Source organism: Drosophila ficusphila, unplaced genomic scaffold (genome assembly GCF_018152265.1).
Source record: "Drosophila ficusphila isolate 14025-0441.05 unplaced genomic scaffold, ASM1815226v1 contig_106, whole genome shotgun sequence".
NCBI lineage: Eukaryota > Metazoa > Arthropoda > Insecta > Diptera > Drosophilidae > Drosophila > Drosophila ficusphila.
This window is the reverse complement of record NW_025063993.1, coordinates 9,558,887-9,586,339: the sequence shown is the minus strand read 5'-3', so window position 1 is coordinate 9,586,339 and position 27,453 is coordinate 9,558,887. Positions and strand designations below refer to the sequence as shown.

The following is a 27,453-nucleotide window of genomic DNA, read 5'->3' as shown; positions in this document are numbered from 1 at the left end:
TGTGGGTAAATAAAAAGCAGGTCGGAATTGGGGGAGTTTCGGAGGAGCAACGATTTGGTAAATTGATTTTAATCAAATCCGGAGGAAGCTCTTGTTTCAGTCAGTTTAGAGTTCTCTGGGAAGGAGTTTTAGTTAAATTGGTCCTTAAAAGCAAACTAATAAAACACTTTAAGCTATAGTAAAGCTTTAGTTTATAATTTCCCTTGTTAAATTCACAAAAGTTTGCTATTACTTGCAAAGCAAATTATTTATAAAACGAAATAAAATTGTAATATAAATAAATACGCAAACTTTGGCGGTAAAAACTCAAGCTCAACTCAAGCGCCTTTAATGATCTAAACAAATTGGATCGTTTTTATGTTCCTGTATCGCATTACTGCCTAAACATGTTTGGCCACCTCGCTCACCTGCCCGAAAAACTCGCCCGATTGAACAATCAATGTCATTGAATCCAATTTTCCATATGTTTTCCCTTCGGGCATGGCATTTTCCTGATTTTTCCCGCCGTTTGTTCAACTGCTTTTCTGGGGTTTCACTCGACTTCGACCGGTTGCCAGTGGCAGCCGCCGTTTGAACTTGTTTGACATTCCACCAACAATCAAATTTAGATGCCCCGATATAACCACCCGCACCCTCCCCCCTCTCCTTGGAACCCAGACAATTGTTCGGTTCGCCACAAAAGCACTTCCCCCGCCACCGAAGACCACTGGATTCCGCCCTCGTCAGCAATTATTCAATGCTTAATCATCAGAAGGCATCAGCGGCATGAATGGCATAAATCTTATTAAATATTCAAGTAACACAAAAAGTGTATGGCTGACCAGAAAATGCGGGCATAATTAACGGCAATGAGTAAAAAACAACGAAAAAACCACAAATGGTCAACGAATGTTGGCTGGTGGGGGAAACGACTATGATTGCAGTCAACAACGGGGGAAAAAAGCTGGAAAATCCGTGGGGGCAAGTTCCAGCATATTTTTTTCGTTTTTGTGTGCCCTTTCCTTAGGCGCAGCCAATGCAATTATTTCATTCCATTTTCATACACATGTGGGCGTGGCGTCGCCCCCGACGGGGAATTGCCTCTGGCTGTCGTCATCGTCGTTATCGTCTCCTCAGCGCCGGGCGACCGAAACTATTTGAATAACGCGCCACCCACGCCCACGACCTTTGAACCCCTGACCCTTGGACCCCTAGGAGCCACACATCTACGCACACATGTGCACCACATCCTGGCAGGACCTCACCCATCGAGTGTCCCCTTCGTGTTAATAGTTTTTCCCCTTTGTTACCGGCCTTTTCTGCTGTTTACGTTATCGCATGTCCTGGCTGCGAAGTGAACTTAGTCGGACCACAATTACTGGAAAATTAACGCAATTAGATTTGCCCGGGCCAAGCCTTTGATCTTTGAAGCCTATAAAGTTGTATAAAAACTGAGCACTGCAGGGCCATTAAAACCCACAATGGATAACGCTGAAAAGGTGGAGTCAGTTCCCCTTTGTGATAGAGCTAATTTTAGGAACATAAAACGAAAGCTATTTTGCTTCAATCCTCTTATTAATACATAGGTCATACCGGATAATAAAAAAATAAGATCAAATAAACATAAACATAATTTTTAATGTATTTATAAATAAGAAAAATCAGAATTATAATTTATATTCTTATGAAACTTAAAAGAATCATAGTAAATCAATAAAGCTGACCTTTACAAAGGGTTTTGTTTATGATAGATTCAAACTAGATTAACTAGCTTATTTCACCGAGCAAATAATATTCCCGCTCTTATTTATTTAGTACGTAATTTCCATTAGCATTTGAGGCCTTCCCAGGGGCCTATGAATAAAGTATATACCAATTCCCGCAAAGCTATAATTTTGTGGAAAACATGTCTGTAACGAGACCGAAACATGACATTATAATAAGTAATATCAAACTAATTTGTTTTCCCTCTCTATTTATTTGCAGAGGCACTGCGTTAGTCAGCAGATCGAGGACACCCAGTGTACGTGACTTGGTCTTTTCCAGCACCCAATCGAAAGGTAAGAAGGCGTCCTGCGAGGGTGCAATATCCACAGTACAGAGTACATATGAAAAAGGACCGGAATTCTCCATCGGCTGGAATGCCAACTAATTAAGTTGAGACCCCTATGAAACTCACTTTTAAAGCGCCGAACAGGTGGATGGAAATGAGGAGTGCAAACGGGGGGTGGTGGGGTAAAAAAGGGGGTGGCCAAATGGCTGGAATCTTGGCAATGTTTTATTCAAAAATTGCTAAAATATTTGGCAAGTGAGTTAAAAGTTTTCTCAGACGAGTCTGTCTGCTAAGTCGGTATTTATGTTTGTGTTTGTCTTTGTCGAGCATTTTTGCCTAACTGAAGGAATTTATTATATAATCTTGGCCAAGGGGCGAGGGGAACTCGAGAAGCTCAACGAGCATGACAAATTTTCACTTTGCGTCAGGGAAAAGTTGCAACAAACTTGCAACAGCGAAAATAATTTCGCTCCTCGTTGAAAGTCAAAACACACAGCTCGAAAAAAATCCCCAAAAGGAAAGGAAAAGAAAAGAAAAGCTGAGGGAAATATGGAGAGAAGGGGAAAAGGGGAAAAGCCCCGGACGACTACTTATCTGCCAGGACAGTCAGCCAACACTTTTGGCCAGGTGCTGCCAATTTGGGCGTTAAGCAGTTGCCAGGACTCTCCAAAGTGCCGGGATCCTTTAAGGAGAAAGGGGAACGAAAGGGCGGGTAAATGGAGGGGAACAACTTAAAGTAATGCCAGAAAAGAGGCCACCAAGAATCAGGTCTAGAAAAAGGCGGGGAGTGACGGCCAAAGTAATGTGCCAGGCAGCTCAAGTGCAGTGGGGCGTTGTCTGTCTGAATGCCGCAGGGGGCGTGGCAGGCATATGCATACAGACCAGGTTTTTCCAGCCCAGAAATATGTGTCAACAGAGAGGCGATGGCGAAGGCGAAGGCGAAAGTTTGCTCCGGCAACTAGTTTCCATTTTATTTTGCTGACAGGTATGCTAAAAGCTAAAAAACGTACAAGACCGAGTCGATGAAGAGCAGTCCTGGGAAAAGAGACCCGGACCCGAACTTAAAAGTATTCGAAAGTGCGAGAATGAGTCCTGCCTGCTGCATGAATGCCAGTTTGCAGATTTTACTTTTGGCAATATGAAATGGAGAATCGGGAAGTGGCAGCAGTGGAAGGTGGGTGGATGGCTTGTAAGTGGTAGGCGGTGCCCTCCTTCCAAGGACAATATGTGTGACAGCTGGCAATGACTGCCTCGCATGATAACCGAAATAACAATAACCGGGCCAAGAAAAAATAGCAACAGCGGCAGCTGAAAGGGTTAACAAATGGCAGTCGAAACTTTGGTGCGACTGTCAAAATAAATGCGAAGCAATTTATGAAATATTTATGAAGTGTGACATGGCTGACAATAAATATATATACGGGCAAAGAGCCTCTTGCCACCCATCCCCATCCACATCACCATCCTCCCGAAAAAATCCCTCCGCAGATTTGATCGAAGCAGACTCCAACTGGCGATGACAAGTGACGCAAGCCAAGGACAAATCCGGATATTTGTGCGCCTTAATAAAAATGCGAATAAAACGTGCGGACGTCATAACTTGGCCAACTGATTGATGGCTGTGTTTCGTCTGCCGTTTTGCCTCTGCGTCATTTGTCAGACACGAAAGCCGGCGGGTTCACGGGTCAGGGAATTCGGTCGAGGGAGGACAGAGGGACAGAATAGACAAGACAGCCAGCCAACTAAAGGACCGAGCACCGAAGACAGGAACTGCAGTTTGTCCAACTGACCAAGTTTTTGTAGCTGTCGTTTTATTTGCAGCTCAGCTAAATGGGAAGCGACTAAACCTCAGTGGCTCCACTCCATTCCCATTCCCATTGCCATTCCCATTCGCAATCCCACCTCGCCAGTCTGTCTGTCAGTCGGAGTCAGTCAGTCAGTCAAAGTCAGGCACGTCCGAGCTGCGTTCATGTCACAGCTTAAAGTTATATTCACATGATATGGGAACAGGACTCGCACGTTTATGAACGGATAATCTTACACGTGAAGAAAACCAGTAAATAAATGGCTGCGGAGTGCGTGAAGTTGTGGTATTTCATTTATTCCATCAGACCCACAGCAGAAATTAAAACGTGAAATGCCAGAAATTTATTCTTTTCATTGCAAAAGGAATAACTCAGAAGAACATCAAGCTGTGGTATTTCATTTAATTATGAATTAGCGTGACTGTAAACAGTTGACGTTCCCTGATCTCAATTTAATAATTATCCTCCCTACCCAAAAAGTTTCCTCTTCTTAAGGTAGCAGCCAACAGATTTATCATGAATAAATCACCAAGTTAGCAAAGTAACCAAATTGATATGTCTACATCGCATACAGATATCCTTTTTTCCGCCGTGCACACAACTCCGCTGCGAGTGATGGTCTGATGATGATGATGATGATGCGGCTCAGCCCGAGGTTGCTGCAGCTGATGGGGCACTGCCATAAACAACTACGAGTCTTCCGGCATAAAAACTTATTGTTGACAAAACCTCATGACACACAGACTGCGATGCGAGGTGGGGTGTGTACATATTGTTAAAGTCCTGGCAGTCCCGGCTGGTGTCCTGGCTGCCGCAGCGGAAGTGTCACCATTTGTCAAATAACGAAAATTGAAAACAATTTCCACATAGCAGCATCCCGACTCCTCTGGGCCTTTGTCTTGATCAACCTCAGACTTGGTCCTCGGTGTGTTTGCCTAAAGTTCTCCGATACCGGCAAACAGCGACTATAACAAGTCGGGTTCAGCCATCAGCCATCTTGGTAGGGCCGCCTTTTAAAGCCAAGAATTTACATTGCTGGAAAATATTATCTGGCCTGGTTGGTTGGCTGGCTGTGCTGCGATGTTGTGTGTTTGCCCGGTCTCCCTGGGAAATTGCTTGCGTGGCTGTCAGCTTAGCTGCGGCTTTGCTCCAATTTCCCACTGGGTCGCCGTCATCATTGTTGTTGCTGCGGTTGCTGTTGCTGCTGTTGCTGTTGTTGCTGTTGCTGCTGCTCCGCTCTTTGTCGACACTTCTGTCACACTTTCACACGCCTTTTCCCCCCGGCGAGGACTCGCTCCCTTTGCATGGCCCATTGTTTGCACGCACACCAATACAACAGCACACCAGCAACACAGCCGAGGACTCCCGAACCCCAACACACACACACACACACACAAACATATGCGTTCGTCGCTTCGAAAGTTTAATCGAAATTATAAACAACAAGACAAATTGCTTCTTGTTGCAATTTTCCTCCATCATTGCGAGGGGCGAAGAAAGTTAACGGGAGCCCGTATCCTGGCTTGTTGTTACTCCTGTAACGATTGTTGTTGCAGGTCCTGTTGCTGTTGCGAATGTTGCTGGTCATGTTATTATTGCAGTGGCTGCCCGGTCTCTCCTTAAAGTTCCTCTTACTTTCGTTGATGTTGCTGATTTCTTCAGCAACTACTGCTGTTGCTCAAGTAACTTGTATCGCAGAAAGTTTTTAATGTTGCTGCTGCTCTGCTTGTGGCATTAGTTGCTGCTGCTGTGGCTTATATTGCTGCTGTTACCTGACTAGATAATGTGGCTTAATGATGTGGCTACTGTTACCTTAGCAATTAAGGTCACTGCTTTTGTTTTCATTGCACATATTGCTCATGTTGCTGTTGTTCTTACTGCAAATGTAGCCCGTTCATATGCAACTTTTACTTTTCTTCAAGCAGCTGATGTTGCTGTTGCTCATGCTATTTGATCTGCTGAAAGTCTAGATATTGGGTTTATGATTTCAGCGGGTACTAGAACATCTAATGTTGCTGCGAGTTTTAATTGCCAGTGTAGCTAGTGTTACCTGAACAGCAAATATTGCTGCTCGACTGCATTTTGATCATGTTGCTGCTAATGGTGGCGTTCCCTTACTGTTGATGTTGCTCCTACAACAGCAACATTGGCTTGCTTTCGTGATTGTCCCCGTTAAAGTTGCTGCCTTTAATTTAGCGATGGGTTTGCTGCAGCCCCATTATCCCTGCTGTTTCTGCTGCCAACAATATTATAGTTGCTGCTGCTTTGCCTGTGTTGTGTTGCTGCTGACAAGAGGCAACGTTGCTGCTGCTGCTGCTGCCGCTGCTGCTGCTGCTCCAATTTTCCTTGGGGGAATAATTTTCTTGGTAATTGTTTGTCGTCAAGGTTTGCTGTTGGTAGTGTTTGCTTACGCTCCGAGATGAAGAACTTAAGCCGGCGAGATCAATTTGTACGCAGCTTGCATTTAATCTTGTGCAAAGATGCCATCTTAATACATACTATATATAGTATGCTCGCATAAACAGAATGATTTGAAAGCTTCTTGGTCTAGACTTTGTTATCGCCCATACATATTTTATTTAGTTCAACTCAGGATGAATGAAACATCACGCCTGTTTTTGCACTGCTGATGTTTTCTGCCCCCATTGCCACTTCGATTTGCGATTTGCTTCGTCGCTTTCTGTTTTTGTGATTCTGACACGGAGGAAAAAGAGAAGTTTGCTCGTTTGATAAATGACTCATGAATGCTGAGTGAGGAGTCGCATAAATCTTATGATTTATGCATAATCAACAAATTGATTTTTCATTTGCTTATAACGCTCTCTTTCAGCTTTTTCCCCACAGCCCCTTCCCTTTTGGCCTCCATTCAGGCCTTTGAGTAATTGGCTGTCAGCAACGCGCTGCTGCATGTGTGCACAGGAAAAATATGGGTGATATGTGTGAATGCTATATCGAAGAACAGATGTCCATTAAGAATTTATTTGGGGAGTGGAATAAATAATCAAAGTCTAAATAAAGTGTGAAAAAGGTTTTCTAAGCCTCACCCCTCTTCAATATATCCTTTATTAATCTGCTCCACCCCTTAGTTAATTTTTTTTCTGTGTAAAAAGGAAGTGTGAGATGGAAAATTGCCCTCTCCCTTTCTCTCTTCATGTGGGAAAATCTAATTACACACACATGCAGTGTATTTTTTGATTTGCTGCTTGACGACACACTTAAAAATTCCCAGAATATGTGAAATATCTCCCCAGCCAACGCCGCATATATCCATCCATATATCCTGTGGTTCGCTCCCTCAAGTGTGTGTGTGAGTGTGTGTGGGTGTGTCTGTGTGGGTTTGAGGGCATTTTAGTTTCGACTTTGCTTTGATATTTAAATTGAAGCCATCAAGTCATCTTCAGCTGCCGTCGTCTGCTGCGCAAAAGTTTTCATGTATATTTTGAGTACTTAATCCTGCGGTGTGAGCCACTTCTAATGCTCCTTGAGCCCTGAACTTTGGCCAGGACAGGAGCAGCAGAAGGAGCTGGAAAGAGAGCCAGCTAAGCCGGCATAAGCATCGCATCATGCTACGCAGCACTTATCATCGTTTTATTTAAAATTTATAATCGAAATCAATGTAATGAAGCATGCCCGAGTCAATAACTCAAGTGACTTTCTGCTCTCCATCCGACTAATCCCCCCCTGATTTGCCTTTTCCGAACTTCCCTCTCCGATATTGCGACAATATTTTATGCAAATCACTGGGCTGACTGTCGATAACGACGATAACTCACTTGACAACTGACAATAACTTATTTACACTTCATTATGCCATCCAACCCGGCAGTCTGGCTCTCCAGCAGCGACAATCCAGAAGCCAAAAGCCGGAATTCAGAAATCCAGAAATCCAGAGCCCGAAATATGCCCAGTGTCAGTGTGACTTATTAATTTATTAAAAAATAAGAGCATAATTAGAGAGCACTTTGCCCAATGACACTTGAAATGCAAAATTAAGGGGAGGTCGCAAAAACCGTAGGCCATCTCGAGTGAAGCCGTTGCCGTTGAGCGAACAATCAGCGACAGTGTTGCAGTTATTTATGAGCTCGATAAATTTGTTTATGGGGGTAAAATGGAAAGCCAGCCCGAGGAGGGAAGGAGGAGGGCCAAGTGACAAAGCAGCCGAGCGTCAAATGAAGCCAGCAGGAGGCTTCGCAACGGGCCAATTCAACTTTCATGGGGGTAAGGGAAATAAAGCGTTTGGGTTGGGATGAATCCACCGCGGAGTCCCGTGAATTGGGCCAAATGAAATATGAGCAGCAGTGAGAAAGTTAACAGCATTAATTAGCATTTTTATGAAGCACTTTCTGCCAGCCGCGGGAACAATAAAGACCGAGAGCGGGCAAATAAACCCGAATGGATGGTTATCAACTTTGATTCCAGTTTCAATTTTTCGCCACCTCAAAAGAGCCGGGGTTTATGACATTGCACCGTAAAATCAAATCCATTTGTTTGGGGTCGAGTATATTTTGGGTTATTTTTAAGCACAAAATCAGGACAATGAAAATCGAAATTTTAGGCAGAGTCATTGCCCTTTTTATGATCGCTACATTTCGGCAAAGAGTTTTTATTTTTTTTAAGAAAAACAATGACAAATTGGTTATTTTAATATGTCTAATAGCTTCCCCTCTTAAAAAAACAAAAACAACTAAAATGTTGTTTTATAGCTAATCATTCATGTAAGCGCTAAATTTAAATACAATATGAAAACATATGGCAAAGCTTGTTTGTAATTTTAAGGGAATTAATTTTAGACTAATTTTGTACAAGGGAGATTTTTATTTATAAATCAATTTACTGACCTCGTCATTCCGCATTGTATTTTCCAGAATCCCCTTTGCCGAGCGGTAGGAATACGCTCGCAATGTTGCCGCATCATCAGCGCCACAAAATGGCGGCTTCGGCGGACAGCGCCACCTACTTCCTGCTCCTCGCGCTCCTGCTAATTGCCGGCTGCCTGGTGGCGCCCGCCGAGGGACGCGCCAAGGAGGAGCGTCGCAACAGGGGGCGTGGCAGCAGCAGTGGCTCGCTGGCATCCTCCTCGAGCAGCAGCAACATCAACGGGAACTACTACGGGGGATCCTCGGGCTCCTCCTCCGGTTACGTGTTCACCAGCAGCAGTGCCGTGAACTCCGGAAGCACCGGGTACAGCGGACCCATGGACAGCACTGGATTTTGCACCCGGCGAAGGGACATGAAGCTGATGTGCTACTGCACCCCGGATGAGAACCATGTGCCGGTCCAGAAGGCCGAGTGCTGGGTCTTCTCGGAGGGACTGCTCCAGAACGACACCACTTGGACGCGGTTCTACCAGCAGAAGCGGTTGAAGGAGCTGAAGTTCGTGATCCAGAACAACGCACGATTGGACTACATACCCACCATGATAATTGAGCCGCTGAAGAACCTGAGCAGCATTGTGATCGAGTACTCCCAGGTGGAGATTGTCAAGAGCTATGCCTTCGCCAACTTGCCCTTCCTGGACACCATTATCCTGATTCACAACCACATCATGGCCCTCGATCAGGATGCCTTTGCCAACCACATCAGGCTGAAGGAGCTGAACCTGCAGCACAACCAGATCTTCGAGATGGACCGCTATGCCTTCCGCAATTTGCCGCTCTGCGAAAGCCTCTACCTGAACAACAACAACATCAGCACTTTGCACGAGGGCCTGTTTGCCGACATGGCCAGGCTGACCACTCTTAACTTGGCCCACAATCAGATAAATGTGCTGACCAGCGAGATTTTCCGGGGATTGGGCAATCTGAATGTGCTGAAGTTGACCAGGAATAATCTGAACTTTATTGGGGATACTGTCTTTGCGGAGTTGTGGAGTCTGAGTGAACTGGAACTGGACGATAATCGCATTGAGGTGAGATGAATCTTCTTTAAGGAAAACATAGCATACTTTTTGGGGCACCAAAAATGGTTTTTGAGAGTAAATCCTCTTAAAAGTTTCACCCACTTTATTTATTCTTAAAACCATAAAACGTAGCTAATAAAATAAATTATGATGTATTAGCCTAAAGTTACCTCCGTAAAAACAATCAGCTGTGGCACAATAAATTACTTTAGTTAACTGATTCTTTCGTGTAATTTCGGCCCGTAAAAATCACATTTAAGAAGAAAGATTAATTCCCAGATTGATTGAGTTTTACAAGTGCGCATTTATAGCACTCGGAATAGTTGCTTGACTGCCCTTATTTATAGCACTCCGCATAGGGCAATGCAATCTACGAGCACCAAACTTCTCAATCAACTCTAATGCAAGTGGATTAAAAAGATTTGTCTGCCTCGGCCACTTGGTCAACTTAGAGCAGCTGACTTAAGAGGCCATAAATTGCCGAGTGGCCATAAGAAACAGAAGGGACAGAAGAAGATGGCGGTGGAGACAAGGAGGACCGGGCCATAAATGGCACATCCTTGGGGCGAGGACAACCACACACCCAGACATCCACACACACTAACACAGAGAAACAACTTTTTGCTGGTGTCATAAATTCAATTCGAATGTCTATTCTTGTGGTGATTTAAGTGGTCACTCAGCATTGGTGGTCCGTTGGCCGTTGGCTGTCGGGGGGCGCAAATATGATAAATAGATTGGTAAATTATGTTTTCTACGTTTTCGGCGTGGACAAGGTCCTGCGCTGGGTCCTGGCTTAATTCGCACATTTACCCTCCGGACTCTGGACTCCAAAGCGGACCGCACGCTGACAGTCGCCTTTCGGCGCTCCGTGGCAAACAAATGTGCGCCGCAAGTTAATCTACTTACAAAATATTGAATAACAAATCATGGGAATAATGGATTTATGGCGCTCCCTTTCTGCCATCTGATATGCGGGGTCCCTTCTGTGTCCTGGCCGCCATAAAAATGGCCAGCTAGTGTGTGTGTGTGTGTGTGTGTGCGGGTAAATAGAAAAATGTCGCTTAACACTCGGAGCAAAGCACACGGACACACGGAGTTATGTAAGGCAGCCGTATGAACGTATGAACGTATGAGCGTAAATCCTGAATATCCATATCCTGGGCCAACATAGCTCCTTCCTTCCTGCCCCGGCTGCTCCTTCGCTTTTCCCATTTTACAAAGTGCTCGCATATCATGTCACACTCAGACGACTCGCATATGTGTCAGGCCACTAGGACAGGACACTCGAGAGCAGCCGCTCAAGTGGGGTCCTCTTCTGCTCAGATCCCTGGCCGCATTGTCATAGCCATAATGATTGGGCTTGTTATCGCCCACGTTGCGCATTGTTTCCAGCCCCGGATTCCAGGATTCGCCGGGATTTGCCTGTCCCAAAAAAAAAGAAGAAGAGAAAACTCCCTTCCTAAGCGAAACCGACTTTGTTAGGTGTCCGTGCCGTTGTCGCCTTCAATAAAAGCAAATTGTGTTGCATGTTTGGCTTGGGCTTCACCGTCAGCTTTCCCTTTTCCGTATTTTTTGTATTTTTTGCTCACTTCATAAATCATTTGCCGTTGAAAGGTTTAGGTCTGACACAACATAAAACGATGCATGTGTGTGGGTGTGTGTGCGGGTCCAGGCAGGAAGATAAACAGATAATCGGGTTAAGGGGCTAACTGAGTGCATTAAGGTGAAAGTGTAGATGAAATTAGCAGCTTTAATCAGCTCTCTAGGTTTGAATAGTTAGCAGAGCCATTACTGCAGTGGGAAAGGCAATGACGCAAGATAATGGAAAGTAACTAAAATGTATAAAATGTATAAAATAACTTTAGAAAGATTAATAAGGAAATAAGTTTAAAGGTCAGGTGTTGATTTCTATGTTTATTTGATTTAGGAAATCCGGAAATAAATTGAAGTGTGTAGGCGATAAATCCATGGTTTCCATCGAACCCCATTCCACTCATTAATCCCGTTGTCATAACTTTGTTTACCCAATCCGCACATAAATCGCTCGTAAATTATATTTTCCGCTGTTGTCAAGCTAATAAATTGGACGCGTAGGCATCGAAGGATCACCCATCAAACTAACAAAATATCGCAATAAAATATATTTTTTTATGTCAATCATCTGGGCAAATAAACAAACATGAAAAGATTGCTGGCTACGCGAGTCGGGGTTATTTTTCAATGCCACATCACCGGGCGCAGGGAACTTTGGCACATGCTTCCTCCGCCTTGGCCGCGCCATTTAATATGCATAATTTTTCCATTTCCCCAGACAAAGCATATTGAATATTAAATAATGGCGGAATACGCCGCCTTCACTTTCGTTGTTCGGCGAACAAAACAGAGAAGCAGAGACCAGAAATAAAATAAAAGAAAACACTTTTCCCATATAATAAAATTCAAGACAAACGAATTGGGACATACAAGTTAAAAAAACAAGAGCAGGGGTGTGATTGTGATTGTGTGGCATGTACATACACATAAATAAATTCGCAAACAAACAATGAAGACAATGACAACAACAATGGCACACGAAAAGCGAAACTCTGTGAAAAACAATGAAAATAATAATACGCAGAACTGCGGAAAAATGGCAGCATGAAAATATTTTTCGGTTTTTCCGCTGTGCCATGTTATGCGGTCGTTGTGTGCGAATAACATTTTGCACCCGCAAACAAAAAATTTAATTTCATCAAATTTGGGAGCGAACTAAAAACTAATATCCTTAACCCATTTTCAGCGAATCTCCGAGCGTGCTCTCGACGGCCTGAATACGCTGAAAACCCTGAATCTGCGGAACAACCTGCTGAAGAAGATCGACAACGGTCTGCTGCGGGGAACCCCCGCCCTGCTGTCCATCAACGTGCAGGCAAACAAATTGGAAACGCTGACGTTCTACACGTTCCAGCCAATTATGGACAATTTGGTCAACAGCACCAGTGAGCTGCTGGTGTCAGGTGAGTTTCTCTCTCGCAAAACTAAGATACACAGCTACCCAGCGACAGAACTACTGAGCCAGAGAAGCACTGAGCTGCAGAACTACCGAGTTTGACAGCCCATCAGGCGACAGGGGAGATGACATGACAAAAAGCTGACAAGTGCACAAAATGGAGCGCTGTCAGAAGTCCGAACTTGTTATAATTACACATACGCCCCGTTGACCCACGTTCGGTGCATATGCAGCCAAATGAGCCGGAGGGCCATAAACTTTTATGCCCCTCGCCTTCATTAAGGAAATGTCGTATCGCCACTGCTCAAGTGAGCACTTCCACTTCCGGCGGCACTCACGTCCTGCCACCGCCGTTTCCATTTCCATTTCCACTGCTGCCGCCGCAGCCGAACGTCCTTTTATGTCCTGGATGTCGTATGTGTCTAAATTAGTCATTAAAGTGCAATTTTGAAGTGCCTTGCGGCGAAAACGCATAACAATAAAATATCTGCCTGTCGCAACCACTTTGGTTTGGTGGCTAATAGCGCTTGCAATTAGCGGGTTGATTAGCTCAATTAAAGGTAAATGAAAATGAAATATCAAGTCGCCGTTTTGTGGCCTGTCATTGTGGTTTATTTTTACTACTTAGCTGGGAAATGGCCAAAACTAATTTATCTAAGTAATGAACAGAGTTTGGATTGTGGCTATAAGAGAAACCATGTTTGCTGCGAGTCATTTAAATGCTCATATGAAGCAAAGGTTTTTTATGACTTGCTCGGTAACTTTCAATCCCAGAACTTATAAATCCATCGAGTAAATGGAATACTTTCAAGGCCTCAGGTAAACGTTTAACCCACTTGGTGGCCACCTTGAAAGATTTCCCTTTGTGTGCAATTTTAGTAATTTTATTTCGGGCTTAGGCTGCAATTAGACTTTGGCGTAAGCGCAAATGCGACTGCCGACAAAGGGAATGGCATTCGTCCATGGAATACATTTAAATATTTAACAACAGCCTTCAAAATCACATTTCTCTCTGGAACACCGACACACACATGCACACAACTTAATTATCACCCTCACCCATACAGTGGCATTTTGCTAATGGTTTGCCATTAGCATGACTCATTTGCAGTTGGAAAAAAGGCGAGGGAAAAGGCTAAAAAAAGGACGAGTGACGATGAAACGTCGGAATGGCTGAGCGCATTTGCCAAACAAATGTGTCTGTGTGTGTGTGTGTGTGTGTGTGTGTTTGAGTGAGAAACTGTAATTGCATTCGCACACACACTCACACACTTACACGCGCACAGACATTTCGCAAATTGGCTACAAATGACTTCAAATTGCTTTAAACTACAAAATATTTTCGCATTTGCCCCCCGAAAACTTTTTAATTCATATGCAGTGATTATCCCCGCACTCTGACACATTTTCCGGCTGTCGGCTGTCGGCAGTCAGCAGTTGGTAGTCAACATTTGGCATTGGCTGAATGCTTCATTAGAGCGAAAGCCTAAAGTTCAAATATTTACATACGATTTCCTGATTAAATTTGCCCAACTTTTTGCGGAGAAGTTGTAGCTCCTAATGAGGCTAAATGCTCCGCCACACTTCAAACGGAATCTCGGAGTAATCTGAATTTTTTTCCAGATTGAATTGAGGGGCTGGGGGGATTGGGGGTTTCTGTGGAGAAATGCTGCTCAATTTAGCGAGCGAGACATTTTTCCAAGTGGCAAGGCAGCAGAACCCATGTGTCGAAGGTGGGCGGGCAAAGGATGTGCCAACTCAAGTGCATAAAAGCACATAAAAATTGCAACAAAATGGCCAAGGACACGGCAGCCAGGACTCGTTGACTCGCAACAGACGGTGGGGCTGTCGACCAAAGATAAACTCGCACTGGCAGCTATAAAACGTGACATGGGGGCTTCGAACTGGCCACATCACCCCCTCCTTTGACACACACACACACACATTCCAGTGACAGGCATTCCCTGGGTGAAAGTATTCGCCTCGCCGGCAAGGACTAATCGATCAGCTGATGGAATTCCTCGGCAGCCCGTTCCCAGGGATTCGACATCAAGGTGAGCAGCAGTCGGCAAAACTATTTGCCAAAATGCTCGTCACACGCTCTCGCTTGGGGATTTTCCAACGCTGCTCCTCCGACTCCTCCGACAGGACAAATGATCAGCATGTCCTCGTCCCCAAATCGCTGCACATGCATCAAGCTCCAAATCGAGGGAAAGGTGGAGCTGGCGGTTCAACTGCCACACTGTCTGCCAGTTTACCAGTCTGAGGTCGATAGTTGACTCTTCATTTCGCGCCGTGATTTGTGCAGCCACTTGAACTCTGCTCCCGCTCGTAATTGCCATTGACAGGCGGCAGCTAAGCAGCTTGGCCAACAAGATTCTTCCCTCGTATTGGTAAAAGTTGAGGTGCAGGTAAAGAAAAGGTTGAGTTGCAAGTTTGTATTCAGTATTTAAGTGATCTATTTTTCAGTACTTTATGATAAATTAAGTTAAAGAGTTTTAGAGTTATATATTGACAAGGAGGTTCAATTAAAAACTGCCCTATTTATATAAGCAATCACAGCTTTCTTTTTGGTTTTTAAACTAAATGCAGTTCTTTGAAAATATTTATATGCAGTGCTTTCTGATCAAAGTCTAAATACCTTATATGTTCGGTAATGGAATGACCCATTTTTTTCCCCAAATACCACAAAACAAATCTTATTTTTTTGCGTGTCCTATTGAGGAGTGACATCAACCGCTGGCCAAGTCTATTTTGCATTCAAATGTTGTCCGTGTGCGGGCAGTTGGACACTGCCCCTAAACAATGCCCCAGTTGGCCATTTCACGGACCTTTTGAGCCCGTGCCACACCCACTCGTGCTGATGGAGGAGCACCGCCCACTGCTCCATCCCAGAATTGCATTTCCAGTTCCAGTTGCAGTTGCTGTTGCACCTATGGCCAATGTATTTGGTGAAAAATTTATAGGCACGCCCTGCTCTGTGGCATTTGTTTCAATTCCGATGCCCCAACGGGTCATGTGTGTGTTTGTAAGTGTGTGTGTGTGTGGGTGGGTGGGAAGCCCCTGTATCCTGAGTCCTCTGTATCCTTTGTATCCCTGTTTATTTGTATGCGAATCACGTTCTGTTTGTGTCGTCGCGCCTGTGGTGTCCTGTTGGTCGCCCACCGCCCATATCCTGGCAGCCATTGCGAATGCTTCCGCTTTAAAGGCATGGCGAATTTTTCACAGAATTCAGAGAAGGCGCCGTCATGGCAATTGCTAATAAATGCCACGCCCCCACGCCGCCCAAAGGGTCGTGGCCAGCTCAATTGGTTCGTTATGCTCGCCGGTGGCCAGCGCCCCAGTCGTTAGATGGAATTGAATGGTTATTGTTTCGAAATATAAATAGGATTTCTAACAGATTTTTTCCGAGCTCTGTTTTTGCGCTGTCTGCCGGCCAAGTCCAAATGCCCGAACACCCGAATCCCCAAAAACATGAATGTAAAAAGCCGGCGACTGTGAGTATGACAGCTGGAAAGTGCAATTTGATTATTTGGTCCACCCTTTTTGGCTTTCTGTTTCTGCTGTCCAGGCAGCACTTAATGGAGTATTGTAAAATGCCAGAGTTCATAAATTTTCATGAGGTCAAACGGAGGAGAGCCAGTCTGCAGGAGGATGGTAAAATAATATTTGTTTTCTGGGGTTAAAATGGTTCAAGTTACTTATTGTCTTAAAAAAATTCAAAAGGAATAACACAATAAGAAAATCATAAGCAATTGAGTAGAATTCACATAACCTTTTACATTTTGTAGATACAAATTAAACTAACTATGAGCACAAAATGCTTTAAGGGCTACGTTTAACAAGTTAACCATTCTAGAAATTTTATTAATTACCTCCTTGAATAATTTGGATGCACTTAACAAAACTGATTATAATAATTACTACTTGAATGCATTCCCCTTAAAGCACTTGATAGAAAATTCTCTCGACCTGTGGCAGTTAAATTGCCCAACTAGGCAGCAAATTAAACTTTCAACTTTGCAACGGGAGAACTCATTTGTAATGCAGCATCAGCATCCTTGTAAACACAGCGCTGACGAAAGTGCAACAATAAACAGGTATTAGGGATCCGGAGGGGCAGGATTTTTTGGGGAAAGGAGGGAAAGGTCGATGCCGGAAGCGAGAATTTATTGGAACGCATAAAAGGCGTTTGCGCCTCATTGGCAAAAATGCCAAAACAAATGATGTTGGCCATAAACTGGACAAATGAGCGTATGGCACGCACCCGAAATTGACTTTCAATAGTCAATGTCAGGGCAGCAGTTGCTCCATGTCCTGCATGTCCTGCGAGTCCTTCGTGTCCTGCTCCCGCTGCAAATCCCGATGATTGCCGGCCATAAATCTATGGCTCAGCACTGTGTAACATGTGTCCAGCCAGACTAATAAGTGGGACTCCGATTTGATGGGACTAGACCGCCTCTACATTCTCCATAGATATGTATATATATATATATGGTAGGATATGTACTTTGTGTGTTTATGTGGCAAACATGCATGCATAAGTAGTAATTCATTCCGTTTCGATTCGTTTCATTGCGTTTCATTTGCAATTTGCTGCTGAGCACTGCATAAATCACTCCTCGGCCCCCCGAAAGTGTGCCAAAAGGATGGCCATAAATATTTTAGAATTCAATTTCCGCACTTCCTTGGCAGGCAGCGGAAGACTCATCCCTTTCGTGGGCTCAAATTCACGCATCATAAATTAAAATCTCCGCCGCCTGTCCACGTAATTAAACGCAAACTCATCGCTCATCTTTTGTTCGACAGTGCGCGGCATGCATTTAATTGTCTGTCCCGGCGCCGTTTTAATTACGCACCTTTTTTCTATAGCCGCAGGCAGCAATTCGATTGAATGAAAGCTGAAAGCTGAAACTATGCGCTCTCTCTCGTCCGGCATACTTTTAAAACAAACAATGAATGCCGGGGGAAATGGCGGAAAATTCCGGTAGTGGAGCCGGAGCTAATGGACACATTCATGCCATTTCCCCGGGCCAGCGGCCACATTAAGTAGTTCAATTATAACTTAAATGCATATTATTAATGAGTTTTTATTGTACAATGTTGGACAACTTTCTCGCCTTGAGGGGACCCACACATGTGCGCTTTTTCCCCGACAGCTGCATATTTTATAGTGTTTTTCAAGCGCAATTGAGGGACAAACTTTAAATGAAGAGCGAAAGAAAAGCGCTTGCTGCTTGGTGCCTGGAAATGAGCGGGAAAAGTCGCTCGTTGCCTGGCACTTAGTTTTAGTTAGCTACCCGAAACTTAATCCAATCTGGCTCAGCTGACAATAGAGCCGGAAACTTTTAGCCTCTGTCCGCGTCATTTGGCGCAGCCGGCAATTAAAGCCTTTGCATATGCCAGAATACAGGATACAGACTGCAGAATACAGAATACAGAATACAGAATACAGAACACAGGCTTCACTATACACGATACAGATATAGATACGGATTAGTGCTCTGGAGCTCCGGCTCTGCTGATGGCTGATGGCTGATCATTAACGCGCTTTATTAACTGAATTTATTATAATTGTCTGTGGCACGCCAAACTCGCATAGTTTGCGAGCCAGGGCCTTAAAGTTTGACGACGACATTTCGGCGGTGGGATAATGAAGCTTGTTTATAATTTATGCGCACTTCAAGGTGCCCGGGCATTAGGCGTGTTAATTTCCCGCATAAACCCGCTTGAATTCCGAGGGAAGCCGGCTTTGGGTTTGCTCTTAATGCGAATCCGGGGCTGTCATTGGAGCACTTATGCGCCGACATGTGTGTGAGTGGGGTAATCTATCTTAATATATGCACCACGCCCCCCACCCCCGAATTTTCCACCTTCGCCACCGATTTCCCCCGGGGTAATGTTTTGCCTGCGGTTTTTCGTCAGTAGTTGATGTGATGTACTGGAATTTTGTTGTTTCCGCCACGCTTGCTTTGCCTAATTTGCCGAGTTGTGTGTGCTCGGTTAGTAATGCCTCCTGTGGATGGATCGCTGAAGCATGCCATGTCCTTCTACTCGCAGGATGTGTGTGCTCAGCAAACAGCTTCATCAATACTCGTTTCGGCTTTGACAGTAAACAGCCGTCGGATGGCATCATTAAAAATGAAACACACGCAGGGAAAACATTTAAATTGAGCTGGATATTTGCCATGGACCTTCTGATTTCAGATGCTGTGATAATAAATGAACTCTAAAATATTCAGACCTTCTATTTCTGATTGAAATTGGATTCGGCTTGAGTAGTTTTTCCCATTTAGTATTAAGCCCCATAAACTGTAACTATCTAAGATCTATTTTCGAATTGAAAACTATTTACTAGCCCGTAAATCATTTTATAGCCTTTATTTCCCGTGTAACTGCAAACGAGTAAGGTCTGTTGGCAAACATAACTCCAGGTATATTTATTTGCATAGTTCCTACCGATATTAACAGGGCCGAAAACTCATTAGGCCAGCACTGGGCAAACATAAATTGTGCCCGACTAGCATTTAATTGAATATTTCGGCCAACTTATGCCGCATTCGATAAAATATATGGAGTGTCGCATAACTTTGGGCCCGGCCATCGATTAGCATAGTGCAGCCTGGCCATAAATAAACAGATGGAGTTTCTTGCCCGAGTTTACACATTGTAATAATTTCAATTTACAATATATCCGCATCGCATCGTATCGCATCGGCGAAGGCAAAGCGAGTGTCCAGTTGAGCGATATATCGGGGATGACAGGCGATGCGGACACGAGAGTGTTGGCATTGATGGATGGCCATTGGCCAAGTGCACGGTGCACCCGGCATGTGGTTATAGTGCCCCCGATCCCAACCCCAATCCCGCCGATCAGGCGGACAATTTATGTCAGCTTGATGCTTGATATATGGCCAGTGTCCTTGTACAATGCATATCCCAATACCGATAATAGACTGCCCACCACCACCACCACCACCCCTCAGCCTTAAAAAAGAAGAATCATCGACGGGATGAGCAGTATCCACTTGACTTGGCAAATCACAGAGCAATAACAAAAGATTCATTACTTATTTATACAATTCCCACCCCGGGGCTCTTTCCTCGGGCCACCCTTCTGTATATTCTATTAAATACAATTCAATTTCGAGGAGCGGGCAGGAAATCTTGGGCGATGATGCTGGGGCTATTTGGGCAAACATTAGGCCGACAATCGCCCGTGGATCGGGGGTAACAAGTTGTTATTGTTATGGCCATATATCTACCCCCGCCAGTCGTCTGTATTTTTTATGCGATTTACCATATAACAAACACATTACCCGCGTACCCGCGAACCCTCTTCCTGTGCAGACAGCCCTCATCCCCTCAGCTGTGCAAATATTTTGGCAAAGATGCTCGAGGGCTAATGTGCAAGTCGTGGCGCGGTTGAGTGGTCATATTTGATCGCCGCCCTTGATTCCTGCCCAAAAGTCTCCCCCAGTTCTCTTTTTTCTGCCCGCTTTTCGGAAAGTGATTTTCTTTTTTCTCCGTCTGTGATTCGTCTTTGATTTGTTTATGCGATTTCATAAAATATTTATCCCCCGGCATAGTTGTTAAATCGCCTGCAATGACTTTCCCTTTTGCCAGTCGCCCTTATTTTTTTTTTTGGCCGCTATTGCGAGTGTGTTTGATCTTGCCGACTGTTTATTCGACTTTACGCTCGATTGCCGAAAATAATTTGATATGAAAGAAATAAAGTGTAATTTTTTTCGATTCCGCTTTTGGCGTCTGATTGGAAAATCCTGCGCTTTCGGTGGAAAAAGCACTCGAATGTTATTAAAATTACAAACTACAAAACTCTGGCCGAAAATCAACACACCAGTTATATATATATTTATACGGCCCTTCAAACAGCAAAAGTTAGGGGCCCCTGAAAAAACAAAAAGGGACTTCCAGTTTAGTCCACTTCCTGTACCGGCTCGCATTCATTTGGCCTAATAAAAAACATTCAATGAGCGAAGCATTCACTTGGCCAAATAAAGAAAATTGGCGAGAAAAGCGACGGCCATTCAAATGGCTTTCAATGGCTGCTCCTTCCTTCCGCCTTTTTTGGCCCCAACTTAGTGGAACCCCATTTGATTTTGAATGAACTTGGTGAAAATTGCCGGGGAAGCCCACACCTCCTGCCAACCGGCCAACCAGCCGACCATTCCAAAAGGGACGAACAAAATTAAATACACGCAATGCGAATGAGCCGGCAAAATCACACACAGCCATAACAAGCCAGAAAACAAGCCGACAGCCAGCAACAAAAAGCATAAAATGAGCCAAAGAAAAACTCGGAAAATGAAGCTCATTAAAAAAAAGGCGGCACGAAGAAGGTCCACAAATTTGAAGGCTTCCCCTCGAATGGACAAATAAAAGAACTTGCTGAAAAGTGAGACGGAATGCGAGCTTAGATAGAAACTTTCAAGACGACTAACTTGGACTCTCTGATGGATGAACTCTAAACAAACTTACTGGGTTAACTTTAAGGTGTGAACATAACTTGTTTGCTTTATTTATAAACTTGTTAGGTATTTTTTTAGTAAAGTGCTTAGTAAATAATATAATTTATTTACTTTTTAGTCTGCTTTACAATAAATCATCTTGCTTAAAAATGTAAATTTTTGGGCTGCATCAATAACTTTCCTATTGAACTGCTGCATTCATCATCTACAGTACCGACCAACAAAAGAGTATTCGAAGCCAATGAGTGGACTCGTCCCCTCCTCACCCCCTTCCCCACAACTCTGGCTTTATCACCAACTCCCCCACTCGTCCAGCAACAAAAGCAACTAGCAACTATACAAAGCGAAACTTTCGACTTCATTTGCATACATAGCGCTCTCGAGAAATGTAATAAAAAATGATAAAATCCTCCGGAGAGCGCAGACCACTGCACAAACACACACACACACACACAATTTCGCACACACAAGGACACCGCCGACACGCCCCCCTTGACCCCAGTCCGCCCCCTGTAACTTGGTAACTGGCAACTGTGCGTGCTGTCCCCTGGTGAAAGCCAAAGGCGGACCAAGCCCGAGCACCGCAAACGAACCCAGATCCCAGTTACCATTTCCCAGTTGGCCAAGAGCCCGGTGTTGGCCAGTTGGCCAACTGGTTGGCCGGGCCGCCAAAAATGAGCTGATTTCAAACAGAGCCGCGCGGCATTCATGGATTCCCGGTGACCCCGACAGGCGGGTGCGGGGATTTGAAAGAGACCGGAGTCCGAGGTCCGTAGTCCGTAGTCCAAAGTCCGTTGTCCGTAGTCCAAAGTCCGGAGAAACAAAGGGCCTAAAACTAGGCCAGCAGCTGTGCTGATTTGGGGGCGTGCAGGAAACTTTGGGCATTTGTGTTGATATTTCCCCCGAAAAAAGCAGGGGAAAAAGGAAGGGAAAAACCAGCAGCAGGCAGCGATTTCTTTGCGCTTTTCAATATATGTAGAGAGCGGAGGGGCAAACATGGGTTAATGTGCCGGGCAGCACCTAAAACCAACCAATTAAAGCGAATTTCGGCCCTTTCCTTTTGAAACTTTTTTCTTGCTTTTTTTTGTGAGGCCGCCCAGCTCAAGTTTTAGTGTATTAAATTTAAAATAAATGTTAATGAAACGCAATTTAGAGGGTCCGCAAAAGCGAATGAGCGGCTGTCAGGAGTCATGATGAAGGATTGCTGCTTTTTTAGCCAGGGTAAAATAACACCAGGAGAGCAACGAACACCCTTTTAAAGAGCCAACATCTTGTGCAAACAAAGCCAATCAAAGGAGTCCATAGTCTGTGGACTTCAACTGACCCAAAACTGACAACTAATTATGAATATGTTTCAACACATGAAACGCCTCACAGACACACTGGCATTAAAACTGGCCAAACAAAGTTCCAGTCCAGTCTAATTTGGCTGCACACACACAAAGCTGAACTTATGCAAATAGAGCTGACCGGAAAGTTATGGGTGGCAGGAGGGGTCCTTTCCTCCGCATCCGTCCGTCCAACTGCGCCATGAAAATGACAATAATAAAATTTAATGTACACACAGACAGACGCATGTGCATGTGGAGGTGGCCGGCCCTCTGTGTCCGTGTGTATGTAAATGTCCTTTGCAAACCGTAAAAACGTTTCCGACAGTTTCCTCCCCAAATTTCCACCCAAAATGAAGGAAAATCTGAAGCGTCATGGGACACTGAAAGAAATGGAAGTTTAAGTTAAATTGATAAGTACTTATATTTATTTTGTTAAATCAACTGAAATGAGTTTGAAGTTAATTCAAAATGAATTTGCATTTCCGAAATTTTTATATCAGTAAACTATGGTACCTCCAATTTATTTCATTTATTATAATTTTAATAAGTTTTTATCGGTTTTATTGCTTGAATATATCACTTTAATCTGAATATGCAGCCATTAGATCATATAGTATGCATTTTTGTCACCGTGCTGCGTTAAAGGGATGAGAACGAGGAGCAGGAGCTGTTAAAGTTGAAAGTCATCTAGTTGACTAACAGCCACATTTCGCACATACACATATATACATATAGGAGTAAGGGGGCGTGGTCGGTAGGGGTTGAGGGAGTTCATTGCAACCCAAAGAGTGGGAAAAGAGGGGAGGAGGGGAGTGTGTGTGTGCCGGAGTATGTGCAGCAGACCAAAACACTTCCTACCGCTTTGGCCAAGTATCATTAAAAATATAAAAGTATTTTATGCCACACAAAGTACGACAGTCTAGTGTCCTCGCCTTCAACCCTCTACCCCCTCTCCCTATCTTCGCTCCACCCCACCCTTTCCTCCACCCACTCATTTTATATTTTTTGTAATTTCTATTTTTTTAAGCACTTTTATGGAGCGTTGTCTGGGGGCAAGTCATTGTCATTTGGTCAGCTGAGAACAGCTGCCAGCTGCAACTGCCACCCACATCCTCCATCCTCCACCCTCCATCCCGCCAACCCACTTCCCCAGCATTTTCCGCACCACCCAGCTGGGTCACTTCATTATCATGTTAATTTTGTTGTAATTTGCTTGCTAAATGTTGCCAAGTCGTTGGCCATTTTTCCAGCATTTTTCCGGACCGGCTTCCAAGTGAAGTCCGCTTCCCTTCTCCTCCGGCTGTGCATATTTAACTTTATTTATGGTTTTTGCATGCTTTCATATGGAAAATTAGAATTTTTGACTGGCTTTCCTTAGTTTTCCTGCCCCGCCCGGCACTAATTTGCCAACTATTTTGCAAAGCAAAGTTTCCTTTTGTCGTTCGGGGCAAGTTTTTGGCCGGTCTACAAAAATATGCCTCGGATTATTATTGTCATTCGGGGAAGCAAAAGGACCGTTCCCTTTTGGCTTTTTGGCCCTTTGGCTCGTATGCCAACTCAATTGGCTGAATGGGTCTTTGGCCCCTCTCGTTTTCCCTGTGTGCTTTTCCCGATAATGATGTCGTCCTGTCTTTGTGTCTTTGTGTGTGCGAGTTAGTCAATATTTTTCGTAACGCTTATGCTAATTATGCGACATGTTGACAGGGCAAACTGTGCCACAGAGCTTTGGGCCTAATTATACCCACGGGGACGGGATCGCCTCGTTTCCCCTTTTCCGGGCAGAAGTCTCCTTCGGAAGGCCATTGGAACGTAATTTGATTTATTCATTAGAGCATTGTCGGCGATTAGACCTACTTTGGCACTTGTTTATCCGCTCAATTTGGAGCCCAGTCGGGCCTCGTCCTCTAACCAAACGGCAAATTGAAAGGGGTTCTCGAAGGCTGGGGCAGATTAGGGCCACGCATGGCCGGGCGGACTACAAAATAATTGACAACAGTTCGGGGAACGAGGAGCAAGGAGTCAGGGGAGCCGGGGAAGCCGGGAAAGCGGAGCTAACTGTCCAACTGACTGACAGACGCCGGCCAACAGACGGGAGTGGTCAAAACCCCCGGCTGCAATCGCTTCCGAATGCGAGGAGGCTGCTGTCTAAATTGGAAATGTCATTGAGGCGTTTAACGTGAGGAGCAGCCCCAATGACAATGACATCCACATTGACATCGACATCCGACTCCGGCTCCAACTCCAACTTCGTCTGCAACTTCGATTCGGGACTTGAACGTGGCCAAAATCATTTAAAGCGGCTGCCAGGATTCAGCCAAGCTGAAGGCCGAGTTTAGAAACGTGCACTGCCAGAAAAAAACTCTGAAATAAATTGAAACATGTTCTTAATATTCCTACAATGTTTGGTTACAAATTTATGTGATTTAGATTTATCAGAATATATCGTTTATTAAAAGAAATTATATTATTTAAAGGGGTTATTAATCCTTTTGTACAAGTATTCATAGTTGAAATGCCGAAGCATTTTAATTCCTAAGATTTTTTTCCCAGTTCCCCTGAAGCTTGAGTGGCAATCGGCCATCAAATGACAGCCAATTGTTGCAGTCGGCCACTTAGCAGCTGAGGGGGAAATCATTCGCTCACCTGGGCAGACAGTCGGACACGCAGACAGGCGAATGGTGGGGCATTCGGACGTGGACAATCGGTTTGGGGCGACGAGTTGACAAAAGCAATTTCAGGGATAACCCGCCGCCGCCGCCAGTGTGCAAGTTATATTTAACCCCCGAATCTCGTTCTCTTTCACCTGTCTTCCGCAGACAACAAATTCATTTGCGACTGTCGTCTGCAGTGGATCTTCGAATTGAAAAATCGCACACGTCACCTGCAGCTGCGTGACTCGCTGGAGGACCTCCACTGCACGCTGCAGGAGCCGAAGCTGTCGCACTTTGTGGACCCCGTGCCGTCGGACATCCTGGACAGACTGAACGTCGGCGGCTTCACGGCGATTGGCAGCAATAGTGCCAGCATGGGCGGCGTGGGCAACAGCGTGGTGGGCAGCAGCTACAGCGGCCTGAGCCTGGACGACGGCAGGAAGCACTCGGCCAGCAGGTCGCGACAGGCTCTCCGGGGACAGCGGCAGTTCGCCTCGAACGCGGAGAACGTGGTGGAGTCCAAGATGAGCAGGCGGCGGAAGCGGCAGCAGGAGGAGCTCAAGCAGAAGGACCTGGCAGCGGTGGCGCCCACCCACAAGCGATACGACTACTACGACGACAACAATGGTGGACTGTCCCTGGGCCACGGCCTCGATCTGGACGACAACCTGAGTCTGCACAAGCAGGGATTCTACGGAGCCGGCTCTACCCCGGTGGGTCACAACGATGTGGACGTGCTGATGACCTCGCACTCCTCGTCGGGCGACGCCCTCGACATCCTGGCCAACAAGAATGCCATCAGCGTGAAGCTGTTCCAGCTCAAGCCGGAGATGCTGCCCTGCCACGACGAACTGAGCGATCCCACCGAGCTGCCCCTCTCCCGCGATCTCATGGATGTGCGCAGCAACGTCGGCCAGGACATGTCGATGGGAGGATCCAATCCCTTGGTTCAAGGTATGCCGCTCCTGGTGGCGATCCTGGCGGCTCTGACGCTCAGCCGAGGTTGAATGTCCACTGGGGAGGAGGAGCTTCCCTCCGATGAGTACGGTTGCCGCCGAGTGGTGACCCCAACGTTTGGTTCTGCATTGTACATACTGTCTTGGAGATGTGGTGCCCTTGGGAAACGAGCTTCAACACGAAATACGAAAGATACCAGCTACAGTCCTGTAAATATGTAAAAAGGGTAACGAAATTCGATAAATTTACTACTATAAACCTAGCTGATAGCTGTAATGATAGACTCGACTTTTCACCAACAACTTCAGCAGCAGATTCAGATTCAAATTGAGATACACAGACCGATACAAAAAGAGAATCAGAAAACCAATACCGAAACTATAAGCCCAAAACGAAACCGATTAAGAAGAAGAACCTCCGAGCAAACTGGCGTTTCATTTAAAGAGAGATACTCAACTTACCGCAGGATGACGACTACCACTACACTCTACTACATAGCATTAGTTTAAACGGTTAGCCATAGTGACACATTTGGTTTACTTGAGCAAGGTACATACTACAGTTAAACTTGGAAAGCGCTAAACGTCTTAAGTGGAGAGACAGAGCTGGCCAAAAACCACTTAAATGAGGCATGCCTGTAAGATAAACGCAAACGCAGAGATAACACAACCGCTGAATGTTGCAACGATAGCCGTTAGTCGATAGGCAATAGACGATAGACGATAGCAGATAGCAGATAGCAGATAGTCGATAAATGTAATAGGTAAACGTATTATTATATTTCCCGGCCACCCGCAGTTCTCGTTAGAGTTTAAGTCTGCTTTTTAGTTAGTAAGACTGTTTGCTACCCTTCAACTGTCGCCTGAATTTTCCTCACCGCCCCTTTTCTGGCGAAAAACAGACTTTTCCGCCAGGGAAAACACTTTTCTGCTTTTCTCCTTCTTTCGCCGCACCAGAAACCAAAACGAAAACGAAAACAAGAAATAAAAATGAATACATTGCGAATTTATATAACTTATTTGAATAGATTCAAATTATAGCAAACAAAAGCATAAAGAGATATAATAATGAAAACAAAACAGAAATATGCATAACGATTTTTGTAGCTTAAGACTGAATATATAAAGGTAAATTATGCTAATATATACAAAATATTTATATGGAAATACTGTATGTTTAATTGTATTGTAATGAATGCAAGCTGGGGGAAAGGGTAATGTCATTTTAGAGAAACCAAAACCAAAAAAGCGGACGAATCGTGCATTCAAATTAGTATGAATGCACATTACACTTTATT

At 44.8% G+C, this 27,453-nt stretch overlaps 1 protein-coding gene across 1 annotated transcript in view; it reads left to right on the top strand.

Moving 5' to 3' along the window:
* The window catches only part of LOC108096318 (connectin), a 38,248-nt gene extending 11,342 nt beyond the window's left edge, over positions 1–26,906 (top strand). Inside the window, exons 2-5 of the mRNA XM_017197822.1 lie at positions 1,966–2,039; positions 8,703–9,745; positions 12,519–12,735; positions 25,365–26,906. Of these exons, the coding sequence (XP_017053311.1) occupies positions 8,738–9,745; positions 12,519–12,735; positions 25,365–26,206 (2,067 nt within the window). The 5' untranslated portion in view covers positions 1,966–2,039; positions 8,703–8,737 and the 3' untranslated portion in view covers positions 26,207–26,906. The remainder of the gene's footprint in view (positions 1–1,965; positions 2,040–8,702; positions 9,746–12,518; positions 12,736–25,364) is intronic.
* Positions 26,907–27,453: the final 547 nt, after the last annotated feature.